The sequence below is a fragment of the Aquarana catesbeiana genome, linkage group LG04 (assembly GCF_042186555.1).
Source record: "Aquarana catesbeiana isolate 2022-GZ linkage group LG04, ASM4218655v1, whole genome shotgun sequence".
Classification (NCBI taxonomy): domain Eukaryota; kingdom Metazoa; phylum Chordata; class Amphibia; order Anura; family Ranidae; genus Aquarana; species Aquarana catesbeiana.
The window spans coordinates 219,830,731-219,845,501 of NC_133327.1; the positions used below are offsets into that span (position 1 = coordinate 219,830,731).

A 14,771-nucleotide genomic window follows, 5' to 3' on the forward strand; every position below is an offset into this window, starting at 1 on the left:
CTAAGATGGTAGCCATCGATCAAAATCAAATTCCAAAATTTGAAAAACTTTGGCATCCTTGGATAAAACAACAGTTCCTGTCAAACTTCAATGACTCTGTCCTGTTGCCATGGTAACAGATTAAATGACTTACAGAGACACCCATTCTAAGGCTTCAAAGAGAACTAAAAAGAATAATAAACTGACGAGCGGGACAACCTTGTGGACCATACCTCTACCTTTCAACCCTTTTTCTTCTTTCTCTTTCCTTTTCTCCACCTTACGATTAAAGCTCATTATCAGAACTTATTTGACCTATACACACTCTACTTGTAAACAATATGTATAGTAGGTATAAATCATTTAAATACCTACAAAAGTAACTAAGGAAATGATATATATCTTTAATTTAGGTTTACGTGAACCCAATGTTTAATATTTGAAATTTCATGATATTTACCTATATAAACCCTACTGTAAAACAATGAGCTTACTTTATAGATCCTTGTAAACTTACTTTATGTATCTTTATAACATTGTATACTCAATAAACTTCTTTTGACAAGGAAAATGCATATCAAGTGCAAATTTTAGGAACGGCAAACATTTTTATACACAGTGCCCCCATTTTCAGGGGCTCAAATGTAATTGGACAAATGAATATAATGATAATCCTAAATAAAATGTTCATTTTTAATATTTTGTTGAGAATCCTTTACTGGCAATGACTTCATGAAGTCTGGAACCCTTGGACATTACCAAAGACTGGGTTTCCTCCTTTCTGATGCTTTGCCAGGCTCTAAGGCTCGGTTCACACTGGGGCGACTTGGGATCCGACTTGTACGCCCTCAAGTCGCCCCAAGTCGCCCCAGAAATAGTTTCAATGGGAGTGAACGCTAGCGTCTTAATAGACGCTACTGAAGTCGCTCCGACTTCAGAGCGTACTCCCTGTACTACTTTGATCCGACTTGGTAGGCGACCTGTACCATAGAAATCAATGGAAGTCGCCTCCAAGTTGGATCTCTCTGTAAAGTCAAGCGACTTTGCAGGGAAAACCCCTCCCTCCCTCCCAGAGAGCTGATTGGCCACAGGCGAAGTCGCCTGTCATGGAGGCGACTTCAAGTCGCCTTGTAATTTGCTGAAGTCGCGCTGAAGTCGCGTTAAAGTCGCGGTACAAAGTCGCGCTGAAGTCGTGTTGCCCCAGTGTGAACCGACCCTAACTGCAGCTGTCTTCAGTTCTTTGTGGGTCTTTCTGCCTTTAATTTTGCTTTCGGCAAATGAAATGCAAGCTCAATTGGGTTGAAATCAAGTGATTGACTCGGCTATTGCAGAATATTCCACTTCTTTTCCTTCAAAAGCTCCTGGGTTGCTTTTGCAGTGTGTTTTGGATCATTGTCCATCTGTACTGTGAAGCGCTGTCAAATCAACTTTGCTACATTTGGCTGAATCTGGGCTAACAGTATATGTCTAAACACTGCAGAATTCATCCGGCTGCTTTTGTTTTCCATTACATCATCAATAAACACCAACGACCCAGTGCCACTGGAAGCCATGCATGCCCATGCCATCACACTGCCTCCACCATGTTTTACAGATGATGTTATGTGCTTTGGATCATGAGCTGTTCCAAGCCTTCTCCACACTTTTTTCTTTCTGTCAATCTGGTACAGATTAATCTTAGTTTCATCCGTCCAAAGAATGCTTTTCCAGAACTGGTCTGGCTTTTTTAGATGTTTTTTGGCAAAGTCTAATCTGGCTTTTCTATTCTTCAGGCTTATGAATGGTTTGCACCTTGTGGTGAACCCTCTGTGTTTGCTCTCGTGAAGTCTTCTCTTGATTGTAGACTGACAACGATATGCCCACCTTCTGGAGAGTGTCCTTCACTTGTCTGGATGTCGTGAATGGATTTTTCTTTTCTATAGAGAGGATCCTGCGATCATCCACCACTGTTGTCTTCTTCCCTGGACATCCAGGCCTTTTTATATTGCTGAGCTCAACAATGCGTTCTTCTTTCCTCAGAATGTACCAAACTGTTGATTTGGCCACTCCTAATGTTGCTGATCTCTCTCTGATGGATTTTTTTTTTTTAAGCCTTACTATGGCCTGTTTCACTTGCATGGACAGCTCCTTTGATGTAGGTTCACAGCAATAGATTCCAAATGCAAATAACACACTAAGACCCCTTTCACACTGAGGCGCTTTTCAGGCATTTCAGTGCTAAAGATAGTGCCTGTAAAGCACCTGAAAAGCACCTCTCATACCTCCCCAATGTGAAAGCCTGAGTGCTTTCATACTGAGGCGGTGCGCTTGTGGGACGGGAAAAAAGTCCTGCAAGCAGCATCTTTGGGGCGGTTTATACGCTTCTCCCAAAATGCCCTGCCCATTGAAATGAATGGGCAGCGCTGCCGAATCGCCTGCAAAGCGCTTCGGCAGTGCCGCAACACGGGCACTTTTAACCCTTCGGCCGCTAGCAGGGGTTAAAAGTGCCTCGCTATCGGCAGAAAAGTGCTGCTAAAACGACGGTGAAGCGCCACTAAAACTACTGTCGATTTACCGCTAACGCACCCCGTCCCATTGTTCAAGGGGTCTTAGAATCATCTCCAGACCTTTTACCTGCTTAATTGATGAAGAAATAACGAAGGAGTAGCCCACATCTGGCCATGAAACAGCTTTTGATTCAATTGTCCAATTACTTTTGGTCCCTTTAAAACAGGGGGGTGGCTTTTCTTAAAAGCTGTAATTCCTAAACCCTTCCTCCGATTTGTATGTACATACCCTCAAATTATACCTGAGAGTGTGCATTTTTAGCCCATATCCATTATAGAACTATAGCTTTAATTGTTTTTTAAAGGTATTTGCCAAAACATAAAATTGTGCCTGTGTCCAAATCTATATGTACCTTACTGTATATATTGTGTGTCAGAGCAGACACATCTACATATTTACTGTCTAGACACAAACACACTCCACACATTGAGTGGCAGAAATCCATGTCAGAAACACACACATGCACATTAAGAGTCAGGTCACATGCACATGTATACCTTTTTTATAGTGTTTTATTTGAAAATCAGAGTCCTAATGAAGGTGTCCTTCAGTAGTTGGAATTTTTAGATAACCAAAAGGAAAGTGTCTTACATTAAGGTATTGGTAATAATAATCAGTGTGGTAATCTGTGTTAGATTTTTGTATTGCGGATTAGCTTTATTATGGTCCGTTTTATTACACGCTTTTAGTATCAGTGTCAGTAAAAGTATGATAAATCTGGAAATGTTATCTGGAATGTTTTTCTTTCATGTTTGCCTTTACATCCATGTATCTGGGGATTAGTAGAGCTCCTGCAGGGTAGAAGATAGGTCTATAATATATACAGATCTCTGCGTGAATATCTATTACATTTTCATTGTGTTGAGTCTCTTGGCAAGCATTCGGAGGAGCTTGTGCCTCTTGCAGCCTTTTATGAGCTCCTCATGCAAATATCAGATAGCGTTTATTGAGTGCATGTCAGCTAGACTGTTCAACAAGGAGAAGACTGGTTGAATTGATTTCCAAATCACACACGGTCTTGAGGGCTGCCCTCCAAAGGCAAGTTTTCATTTAGACCTGTTTGTTTTATTTGCAGGATGAGAGCAGGCGAGTTATTTTCATACAACAAAGCATAGATAAAATGAAAACACATTCAGAACCCACTTTGGATGAAAAGAAAAATGGCACCAATGGCAGCCATTCAGGGGCTGACCTTCATTTTGCAGTATGCAGTGGAAAATGGAAGCTGGGGTCTGGCTGCTATAGAAACAAGCTCAGCTGTCCCTTTTTTACCATTAAGAGTAATTATTAATTTGCAGTCACCCATAATGACTGGAATATAAACCTGTATACCCCCTTACTAATAGGTGTTTCATTCCTATAGTTTACCATGGTGGTTCACACTTTAAATTGCCTTAATAGTAGTCTGCTATTAGTAGTTATTATTTATTTTTTTACTATACTTGGCGTACCATATTGATTCCTGTGCTAATTGGCTGTTGAGCGCTTAGCAGATGCCACCTTTGTGCTCTGATTCTGATCATAGATGCACTGCTTTTGTATACAAAGAAGGTTTAAGATTTGCTTGTGATATTTATGTGTTACAGCTACCAGGGAGTGTTTCTAAATGACAAAATACTACAAAATAGTATGAAATGACAAAGGTATTGAATCTGCATCCCAGAAATGCAATTTTGCAGCAGACTATAGGCTGTTTGAGAGCTAGCAATGGCACAAACTATACATATAACAATCAGAAGACTTGCCAAACAATTTCCCACTACATTAATAGTAAAACACTAGGAAAGAATGTAAGGCTTAATGACCAAGGAAAACATGTAAAGCATATGTTTTTTTAGTTTTTTTTGTCATTTAGCCTTATCACATGACTTGGGAATACAGAGCTCAGGGCCCCCAACGAAGCCGTTGCTAAGGTATGAAAATTCTCGTACGATAGAAAAAGAATGTGGAATTGATGTAATGTTTTGTTATTTATGTTGTATTTTCAGAGGAAAACTGTACTGATTACCATATTTATCGGCTATAACACACTTTTTTCCCTTGAAAACAGAGGACAAACAGTGCCTGCGTGTTGTTATACGCCAATACTATGTTTTACCAACAGGGGGCGGGGATCGGGCGGTCCGCCCCGAGTCTCCTGGGAGTGCAGGGGGAGGGGGGCTGTGTACTGGGAGGGGGGCTGTATACTGGGAGGGGAGCTGTGTACTGGGGAGGGGGGCTGTGTACTGGATGGGGGGCTGTATACTGGGGAGGGGGGCTGTGTACTGGGGAGGGGAGCTGGGGAGGGGGAGCTGGGTACTGGATGGGGGGCTGTGTACTGTAAAGGGGGCTGTAAAAACATTTTTTCCCTAAAATTGAGGTGCCTGTTATACGCTGATAACTATGATAACCACTTCCTCTCCGGAAGGTTTAGCCCCCTTCCTGACCAGGCCATTTTTTGCAATACGCCAGGCCATTTTTTTTTTTGCGCTAGAAACAAAACTGACAATTTTGGGGGGGGGGGGGAAGTTTTGTTTTCTGCTCTAAAACGCATCCCATAAAAAATCTAATTTCTCACTCGTTCATTGACAGACACAGTGCTCCATTATTCAGAACCATAGTGTTATATCGCCCCCTGCAGGAGTAGGGCACTAGGCAGAAAAAAGACTTGGCTACGCCTATGGGTAGTCCTAGGTGATATACACCCCCCTCTCTGCTATAGGCCTTCAGTTTTTTCTGCCGAGTCAGGAGTAAGGACCTAGTTCCCTGCTGGGATCTCTGGTCCTGGCAATTTTTTGTTTTTGCTTTTTAAACTTATTTTTTTTTCTCTTTTTGGATTTCCTCCTGTGAGATCTACAATCAACTGCCAGTCTGGGTGACAGACTGGAGGCTAAGACCCAGTGGTCTCCCCAGTCTGGCCAGCAAGCACGTGCAGACCGCAGCTAGGAGCTAAGTCGGCCGCGACATAGCCCCACTGGACGGGGGCTGACCCTGCGGGTTAAACGTCTTGTGAGGTCACATACGACCACGTCTCGGCCTGTGTCACAGCTTTCCTCATGGCCGTCAGCCCCCCCACTTCGGTGACAAGGAGGATCCGTCTGGGAGCGTTACGCGCGCACTCGCTGGAGTGTTAAGTAAGGGCCCTCTCCTCTCCTTCCCTGGAGTGGTGTGGGGCGCGGGTATTCCCTGGTGTGGTCGGTCCCTCTGGGGTTCTCCTCCACATCCCCCCCCCCTTCCCTGGTGAGCCCCAGGCCTCTGGCTTCGGTGCTTCGGACACTCTATCCACCCCCCTCCCCTCCAGGGTTGTCACTATGGGGGGTACACCTTGGCATCTGATGGTTGGGTGGGTGACCAGGCATCTGCAGATCCGCGCCCCCTGCGGCAGCCCTCCACTAATTTAGGCCGTGGCTTTGCGGCCTACCTAGCACTCGCAGCGGGTGAACGAAAATTTAGGCCGCGGCTTTTGCAGTCTACCAATCGGGGGGGCCGTGAGGGGCCTCAGCCAGTGCCCCTTGTAAAGGGCCCAGTGGTGTCCCCTGTGCGGGGCATCTGTAGGCGCCCCCTGTGCGGGTCTCAGCCAGTGCCTCCTGTGAAGGGGTTCAGTGGTGCCCCCTGTGCTGGGTTTCCGTAGGCGTCCCTTGTGCGGGGTCTCAGCCAGTGCCCCCTGTGAGGGGTCCAATGGTGCTCCCTGTGCGGGGTATCAGTAGGCGCCTATGTCTGGCTCTGCCATTGTGGATGTGGCCCACCTTGCGGGGTTGGTGGCCACACTCCCTGTCCTGTCAGTTACTGAGCTTGTTCCTTCACAACTGCAGTGGCGCACAAGAAGGTGCTAGTTGTCTCCCTTATTACATCTGTGCGGGAAACTTTAAAGATGGAGGATGCAGCTGTGGCTGCGGTGGAGGTGCCGGTCCCCTTGGCACCCATAAACTGTCTCGCATGGCAAAAGCGTTCCCTTCTCCCTCCTATTTTGGAATATTTGTTCGTAGAGACTGGGAGGGTCCAAAGCGTCCCTTTGTGGTTCCAAAGTTGCTTTGCCGTGAGGTCCCTCCTTAAAGAGTGGACTGTTCCACCAGTAGTGGACCCCCATATCTCTAAGCTGCGCAAGGCGACCATGATTCTGGTAGAGGAGTCTCCGGCTTTTAAGGATCCGGCTGACATACCTGGAGGGGGAGCAGATTCCCTCTGCTTTCGCTGAGTTGGCGGACCAGTTGGTCTGGGGGGCTGCAGCTTGTATGCGATGCCTCTTGGACACAGTTGCCTTGGTTGCTAAGCTCTCTGTTTCTACAGTAGTGCTTAGACATGTATTAGGGCTTAAGTTTTGGTCTGCGGACTGGGCTTAAATTTCAAGGCAATTATCTGTTTGGGGCTACCCTGGATGACATTGTTACGAGTCTCACAGGAGGGAAGTGTAAATGTCTCCACCCATCACATACTCACAAAGGTGTTGGCCACATGTTCTGGCGTAGCTACGTAAGCAGGGGATTGCGGTCCTGGGCTGCTTGGACAATCTTCTTCTGCGAGCAGAGTCCTCGGCTACCCTGAGGGGCGACATAGCTTGCTATACAGACCTCAGTTTTCAGTTGGCTTCTATACTACCTGAAGTCTGCTCCGGCTCCTCCCAGAAAATTGGATTATCTGGGCCTGACTCTGGTTTCATCTCTGGCCAGAGTGTTTCTTCCTCTGGACAAACGCCAGAAGTTGCATGCTGTGTTTTAACTACTGTTGTCTCGCAGGTGGGCCTCCCTGTGGTCCTGCAGGTGGGTGTTGGGCCTGATGGTACCTGCCTTCGAGGCTGTTCCATTTGCGCAGTTCCATACAAGCTCCTTTCAAGTGAGATCCTGGCCTAAAGTGCCCGAGGGCTATCGGGCACTGGGCTATCAGATTCGGCTGAGCCAGAAAACCGGGGTTCCCTGGTCTGGTGGCTTCTCTCTCTGGGATTTCGGCAGGGCACATACTTTCTCCCCTTGTATTGGACAGTGGTCACCACAAATGCCAGTCTCTCCGGGTGGGGAAGTGTCCTGGGACTGTCTTCTGCTCAGGGTCGTTGGACGCTGAAGGAATCCGGACTGCCGATCGATATCCTGGGACTTCAATCGATCAGACTATGTATGCATCATGGAGGTTGACTTCGGGGGCTCCGGGTACGGATCCAGTCGGACAATGCCATTGCGGTGGTCTATGTCAATCACCAGGGCGGAACGAAGAGTGTGTTGGCAGCCCTGACAGTAGCCAGCATCCTCCGGTGGGCAGAACGCTTGTTCCAGCCGTGTCCGCCGTATGCACTCCAGTAGTGCAAAAATGGCAGGCGGTTACTTCAGTTGGCTAGTTTTGGTCCACGGGCTGGTCCCTTCACCAGGACATGTTTCATCGGATAAGTTTCCGATGGGGCACTCCCGATGTAGACTCCTGTTGGCTCCCCGGCTTAGCGAAACAGTACTGAGGTTTCTGGCAAGGTCACGGGCTCCTCTGGTGGACACTGCAGATGCTCTGTTGGCCCCATGGGGCCGGTATAGTCGGATTACGCCTCTCCTGCTCTCAAGATTCTGCCACAGCTTTTGCGCAGGATCGAGGCCGAAGGAATTCAGGTCATTCTAGTGGGCCCGGATGGTCTTATCGGTCTTGGTACACTGACCTGGTGCGCTTGGTCGCTGACGTCACCCTTGGCGACTGCCTCTCAGGGAGGTTCTACTGTCCCAAGGACTGATCTTCCATCCTGCTTCAGTCGCTGGTTTTTGAAGGCCTGGCTGTTATGAACCAGGTGCTGAAGTTACGACGCTGCTGAAAGCTAGGAAGCCTTCCTCTGGTGAGATTTACCACCGGACATGGATAGCATACATATCCTGGTGTGGGGCGCTTGCCATTTACCCTTGTACTTTCTCGTGGCTCAGATTTCGACCTTTCTTCACGGTTGGGGGGGTTAAGCAGAACTTGGCCTTGAGTATCATCAAGGGCCAGGTGTCGGCCTTGGCGGGTTTCTTCGGCGTCCCCTGGTCTCGCACTCCCTGGTGCGTACTCTTAATCAAGGGGTTTGACATCTGCCTCCACTGATGCGGTTGCCTCTACCACCGTGGGATCTACTTCGGTTCGGTTCTACGGGAGCTTCCCGTTGGAAATATTTGGTTGGCTTTTTTTGGTTGCCATCACCTCTGTGTCAAAACTGTAGGCGTTACCATGTCATACTTCTTACCTGGTGATCCACAAAGATTAAGTGGTTTTTCGCCCTTGTCCGTGGTTCCCTCCTCTGATTCCTTTTGACTAAGGACGTTGTATTGCCTTCCCTGTGTCCCAGATCAAAATGTCCTAAGGGATTTACCTTGCATGCCTTGGATGTGTTCGAGCGATTCGGGTTTATTTGGCAGTCACATGGCCATTTTGGAGATCAGACTAACTGTTTTTGATCACGAACGGGTCAAAAAAAGGGGCTGTCTTCTTCTTCCGCGGCCTCTCTAGACAGATCAGACAGACTATGACTCTGGTCTAATCCATCAGGGGTTGGGTTCCCCTTTTTCCTGTTGTGGCACATTCTACTTGGCTGCTTGTTGCTTCTTGGGCCTTCCATCATCAGGTGTCAGCTGCACTGGTTTGCAAGGCGACCACTTGGTCGTCGGTGTACACTTTCACAAATTTCTACAACATGGATGTGCTGGCATCTGAGGTTGCTTCTTTTGGCCGCAAGGTGTTACAGGCTGCTGTTTAGAGGGTCTATTCCCTCTTGAAGGGGTATTGTTCTGGTTGGGCTCCAGTTTGTTTCTCTGTTGAGCTCCTGTTACCTGGTTGGCTCTTATGTTAGGTTTGGGATTTTTCGTTGTCTCACCCCTCATGTTTGGCACTGCTTTGGGACGTCCCTATGGTTCTGAATAATGGAGCACTGTGTCTGTCAATAAACGAATGAGAAAAAAGGATTTTTAACTTGCCATAAAATCCTTTTTGTCTGAGTTCTTTGACAGACACAGCACCCACCCATCTAAGGAGTTTGGATGCTTCTGGCACTGTTACTAAACTGAAGGCCTATAGCAGAGAGGGGGGATGTAGACTACCCATAGGCGTTGCCAAGTCTTTTTTTCTGCCTAGTGCCCTACTCCTGTAGGGGGCGATATAACCCTATTGTTCTGAATAATAGAGCGCTGTGTCTGTCAATGAATTCAGAGAAACTGATTTTACGGTAAGTCAAAAATCCTATTTTTTTCATTATTTAGGCCAATATGTATTCTGCTACATGTTTAAGGGTAAAGAAAAAAATCCCAATAAGTGTATATTGATTGGTTTGCACAAAAGTTATAGAGTCTACAAACTAGAAGAGATATGTATAAGAGATTTTTTTTAAATAGTAATGGTGGTGATCAGCGACCTTATAACGGAACTGCAATATTGCGACGGACAAGTCGGATACCTAACTGACAATTTTTTGGGGACCAGTGACATTACAGTTATCAGTGCTAAAAATATGCACTGTCACTGTACTAATGACACTGGCAAAGAAGGGGTTAGCATCAGGGGTGATCAAGGGGATAGCTATGTGCCTAGCTGATGTTTCAGTGTAATGGGGGAGGTTCTTTTACTAGTGGAAGGCATGGATCGGTGTTTCTGCTTTACAGAAACACAGGATCCATGTCTTCTGTACTGACAGAATGACAGGCTCTCTTGTTTACATAGGCAGACTGGCATTCTGTTAGTGTAACGAATGATCAGCGGGTGCTGGCGGAGATCGGGTCCGTGGGACCCACTGATCCGTTTCCGCTGTGTAAAATCACCGCTGGAGCAAGCCGGGGTGCACTCACACCCAAAATCCAGAAGGAAATCTGCTATGGGGTGATCAGCAAGTGGTTAAACAAAATTGTATGAGAAAATTTTCGTGTTTTTGTCCCTAATTAATAATTTTTGATTATTTTGGACTGAAGCTATGTACTAACGATCAGATTATTGTACGATCGCTTGGAAAAGCATTGTTTTTTTATCCGATTTTCTGATTGTATGTACTAGGCTTTAGTCTTCCTTGTTGAATTACACTGTGACATCTTGTTTTACTTTGTAGCCAGCCTGGGGCCCATTTAAATAAATTCAAAAAGAACAGCAAATATTTAATGTTTAAAACAACAGTCAAGTTTGGTTCTCAGTCCATTAGAGAGCTTGAGCCCGGGTTCACACTACAACGGGCTGCGGATCGCACAGGAGCGCTGTGCGTCTCTGTTCCCCGTTTCAGGGATGAATCAGGGCCGATTCTATGCCTGAATTCGGCCCTGAAATGCAGCCAAAGACGCACAGCATTTTTGTGCAGTGCGCTCCGCAGCCGCCCCGGAGATATGTGAACCAGCTCCATAGGGAGCCAGTCACATTCTCCTGCTATGCGAATTAGATGTGTGGAAACTCACATCTAATTTGCATAGGTGTGAACCCGGGCTGAGAGTGGATTTGAAGAGAGCTGGAGTAAATGAACAAATGGAGCAGGCGTTCACATGCTTGCTGTTTGCATTTGAGCCCAGTTTAGATGCTTCTGAGTTTCTTCTCAGGTGTATTTGATCTGCTTCTCATGTGCATTTGACTTCTAAGTTGCATCAAGCTGCATTTGCTTTCTCCTTTGACTTGTATGGGGAGAAAAGGCAGTTTTGACATGTACACAGGACCCGAAAGCTGTTCATTCACAATCCCTATGCAACCCGACAGAGCTTGAGCATTTTTGCAAGACGAATGGGGAAAAGTCAACTCCAGTTTTGAAGGGGGTGTATACTCGAGTAACCGGTTATTTTGTATTTTTTCATTAGAATTAATTTAACACCTTTTGAAGACATCTGTTTCTCTTTGACATTATAGTTTTTATTTCTTTTGTCAAATAACCTGAAATATGCCTGAATTCTAACTGCTACCCAAATACTCACTTCCATTGTCAACTGATGAATGAATGAGTAATTGGAATTACATAATTATAAAACATATATCCTCAGAAATGGACAATAAAATTCTGGAAAGTCATATTACATGTACATGCTTGATGGTCTTTATTAGTTTGTAATGTTTGGTTTTGGTTAAAAAGTTAAATTTGTTTTGGCTGTTTGTAGCCTGACACCTTCTGTTTTTTTTTCACCAGAGACATCATGATTACACATTTTGACCCCACCATCAGCTACGATGGACTGTGTACTGAAGTGCGAGACATGTGCTCCTTTGACAATGAACAGCTCTTCACCATGAAATGGATTGATGAAGAAGGTAATAAGGCCTCATGTACACTGCTGCTGGTAAACGGACGTTTAGGAGCAGTTGGGCATTTTTTTTCAGCTGCCCCTTAACTCTCCTCTGTTATCTTATTAGTACATGTACACAGGGTCGTTTATAGTCCTTTCTAGGCAGTTGAGTTTAGAAGCATTTTTTGGAAAGCAAAAAATGCGTTCAGGACGGATGTTCAGAGGCATTTGAAACAACAAACACTGTAAAGCGCATTTAGCCGCGTTTCTTTTACAGGCTTTTTAAATTTTTGACTATTTAAAAAAGAACGCATTTAAACGCAAACGTGGCATGTAAACACAGCAAAATGGACGTTTTTAAACATCGGACACTATCTGTCAAGTTATATCGTTCAGGAGAGGCTGTAAAATGTCCCGTGTACATTAAGCCTAATGGTAAAATAAGCTAGACATCTTCATTCTATAACAGTTTGAAGCTTTTTCTTGTTAATTTACACATTGTATAATAATAAATGTGTGAACAGAATGCCACAAGCAACACTAATATATATTTATTTTTGCCATAGCCAGAAACGACCACTTCAGCAAATTTAAGTCAAACAAAGCATAAGATCCCTTCACACTGGACCTCTAGCTGCTGTGTATACGATCTTGGTGGTTTAGTGTGCCCTGGAGGCACAGGTCAAGTCCAACTGCCTACCGACTGTCAATGTCTATAGCAGAGTGAAACATGATGCAGGTGGGGGGGCTGAACGCTGCCCTGAGTGGTACTCAAGATTAGGGTTTCCCATGTATTCTGAAACGAATGCCCTGAACACATACTACTTATGAATTTCTGTTTTGCAAAGAAAAAAAATTTGGTCCTAGAGTGGATCCTTATTCCAGGTTTTAATGAAGAGCCTGGCAGTGAAAAGAATTTAGCAGAAACAATTGGCTCCTTAACTGCTTTATGGCGGCAGCCTGTTTTTGTTCCTAGAATGTGTGTTTTCCAGTGCGGGGAAATCACATGGTGTGCAATTTCCTTGTGGCCATAATTTTATAAAGGTGCAGGGACCATTTTTCCTGCGTTTCCCACAGATACAGTAGGCCATTCAAATAAATATGCTGCTGTGTCTGTGCAAACGTGACCCGCATAAATCACATAGGTGTGACCCTAGCCTTAAAATTGTTTGTTAATAAAAAATGAGTTGCATCTTTCTAAAAACCGTCCCGTGTATGGCAAGTCTATGAATATCTTTTAATTCTAGCAAACAATTCTGCCTACTTTCCTAGGCTTTCTTCAGTTGTTTCCATGGATATAATGCTGTTGCTGCTTGATTCTTCTGAAGCAAGTCATTTTAGTACTTCAGTCACTATCTTGTTAAAAAAAATGTGACTAGTACTAGTAAATAGAGCCTAGTTGCCAAGATCCAGCAATAGTAGGAATCATTATTTTCTGTCCTCTGCAAGCATTTTTACATTACATCATTGACATTGTAAAGGGCATTTATAAAATCTGCCACTGTCTTACCTTTATGGTAGCCAAATAATTGTGAATCAACCTACTCATTTTGGGTTTTCAGGTGTATGGGCGCTGCAACCCCCCCACATAACAGCTCCTCCGGTGCTCAGACCTTGAGCCTTGAGGCTGCCAACACCTCCAATGTACCAGAATAAGGAAAGAGGTGGCCGGCACTCAGGAAGACATTCAAAAAAAAGTATTCCCTTATTGAAAAGACATGTACAACGCTATACAAAACAGCCTTCTCATTTCATATGTGAGTTCTTAGCCATGACTAAGGTCCAATGTCCAAAACACGCAGGCTGTTTTTACAGCGATGTACATGTCTTTCCAGTTATCTGAACAGCCTAATCTTTCAGGTTATTGGTACTTGGATTGGCATCTTTTCTCTAACAGTACTTTTAGAATCTGTCCACATTTATTATTCGCTAGTGAAGTGCTGGTATGATTCCATAAGTAGTGATTTGATAGTAGTGGGGAACCAAATATATCATGAGCTTTGGTAGTAGATATTGAGGTAGTTGTTGGCCCCTCTTTTTGCACTGGTGTATTATCACCTGATAAAACGTATCCTAAATCGTTTACCAACTAATTATAATGCTTCAAGCCTCACTGGGCTTATTTTTTTTTTTTTTTTTTTTTTCAAATAACGTTTTTTATTATTATTTCGTTTTTGCAGTACATTATGCATTAACAATTATTAAATGTAACAGTAGTACAAAAGTGCAAATTTTGTGTATACAGTGTTGGTAAACAATTGCTATGTTCTAATATTAAAACTTTGCAAAATGCCAACTGAGTGTCATCGTCTGCCATTTAATATATCTATTGGCAAGTTTATAACCTTAATGTGATTGCAAAATCATAACTTAGTTATCTATGACTATAAAAATCACAGGTTTACATAACATAGAGAAGTAGAAGTGGATAGTAGAAAGAGAGGAAGATAGAGGGGGGGGGATATAGTAGATATATCAACGGTGGTGTTACCCGGTCATGGTGGGTCCTCCCGGAGGTGCCGTAGCTCCCAGACCCTGTTATGTGCTTCTAGTCTATCTTGCATTCTGGCTGTCATCTTCTCCATCACCTCTAAATCCTTTATTCTAGCATACAGATCCTCAGCAGAGGGGGGGGGGGGGGGGGAGAACACTTCCAATGTAGTGCTATAAGGCATCTTGCCGCCGTTAGTATATGACGTACCAGTTTTTTATATGGAGTGGGGAGTTTAAGCGGCGATAGGCCCAATAGGAAGAATTTTGGGGTTGCCTGGACCTGTGTGTCCAAGAGGCGAGCCAGTAATTGTTGGACTGTGGACCAGTAAGGAGTTAACAATGGGCAGCTCCAATATATATGTAGTAAGGTGCCCCTTGCTCCTTGGCATCTCCAGCATCTATCGGAACTATTGGGAAAGATGGCATGGAGAACGTCTGGAGTCATATACCACAGCAAGAGAATTTTATATTAGTTTTCTTTGTATAAAGAGCATAATGAGCTCTTTGCTGTTTGATTCCATATTATCTGCCATTGCGAGATAGGGAGTTTCTCACCGAGGATCCCCTCCCACTTAGTCATATACAAGTGTTTAC

At 44.7% G+C, this 14,771-nt stretch overlaps 1 protein-coding gene across 1 annotated transcript in view; it reads left to right on the top strand.

Annotated features, from left to right (window-relative positions):
• The window catches only part of PRKCI (protein kinase C iota), a 156,606-nt gene that overhangs the window by 52,956 nt on the left and 88,879 nt on the right, over positions 1–14,771 (top strand). Inside the window, exon 2 of the mRNA XM_073626188.1 lies at positions 11,588–11,709. Within this exon, the coding sequence (XP_073482289.1) occupies positions 11,588–11,709 (122 nt within the window). The remainder of the gene's footprint in view (positions 1–11,587; positions 11,710–14,771) is intronic.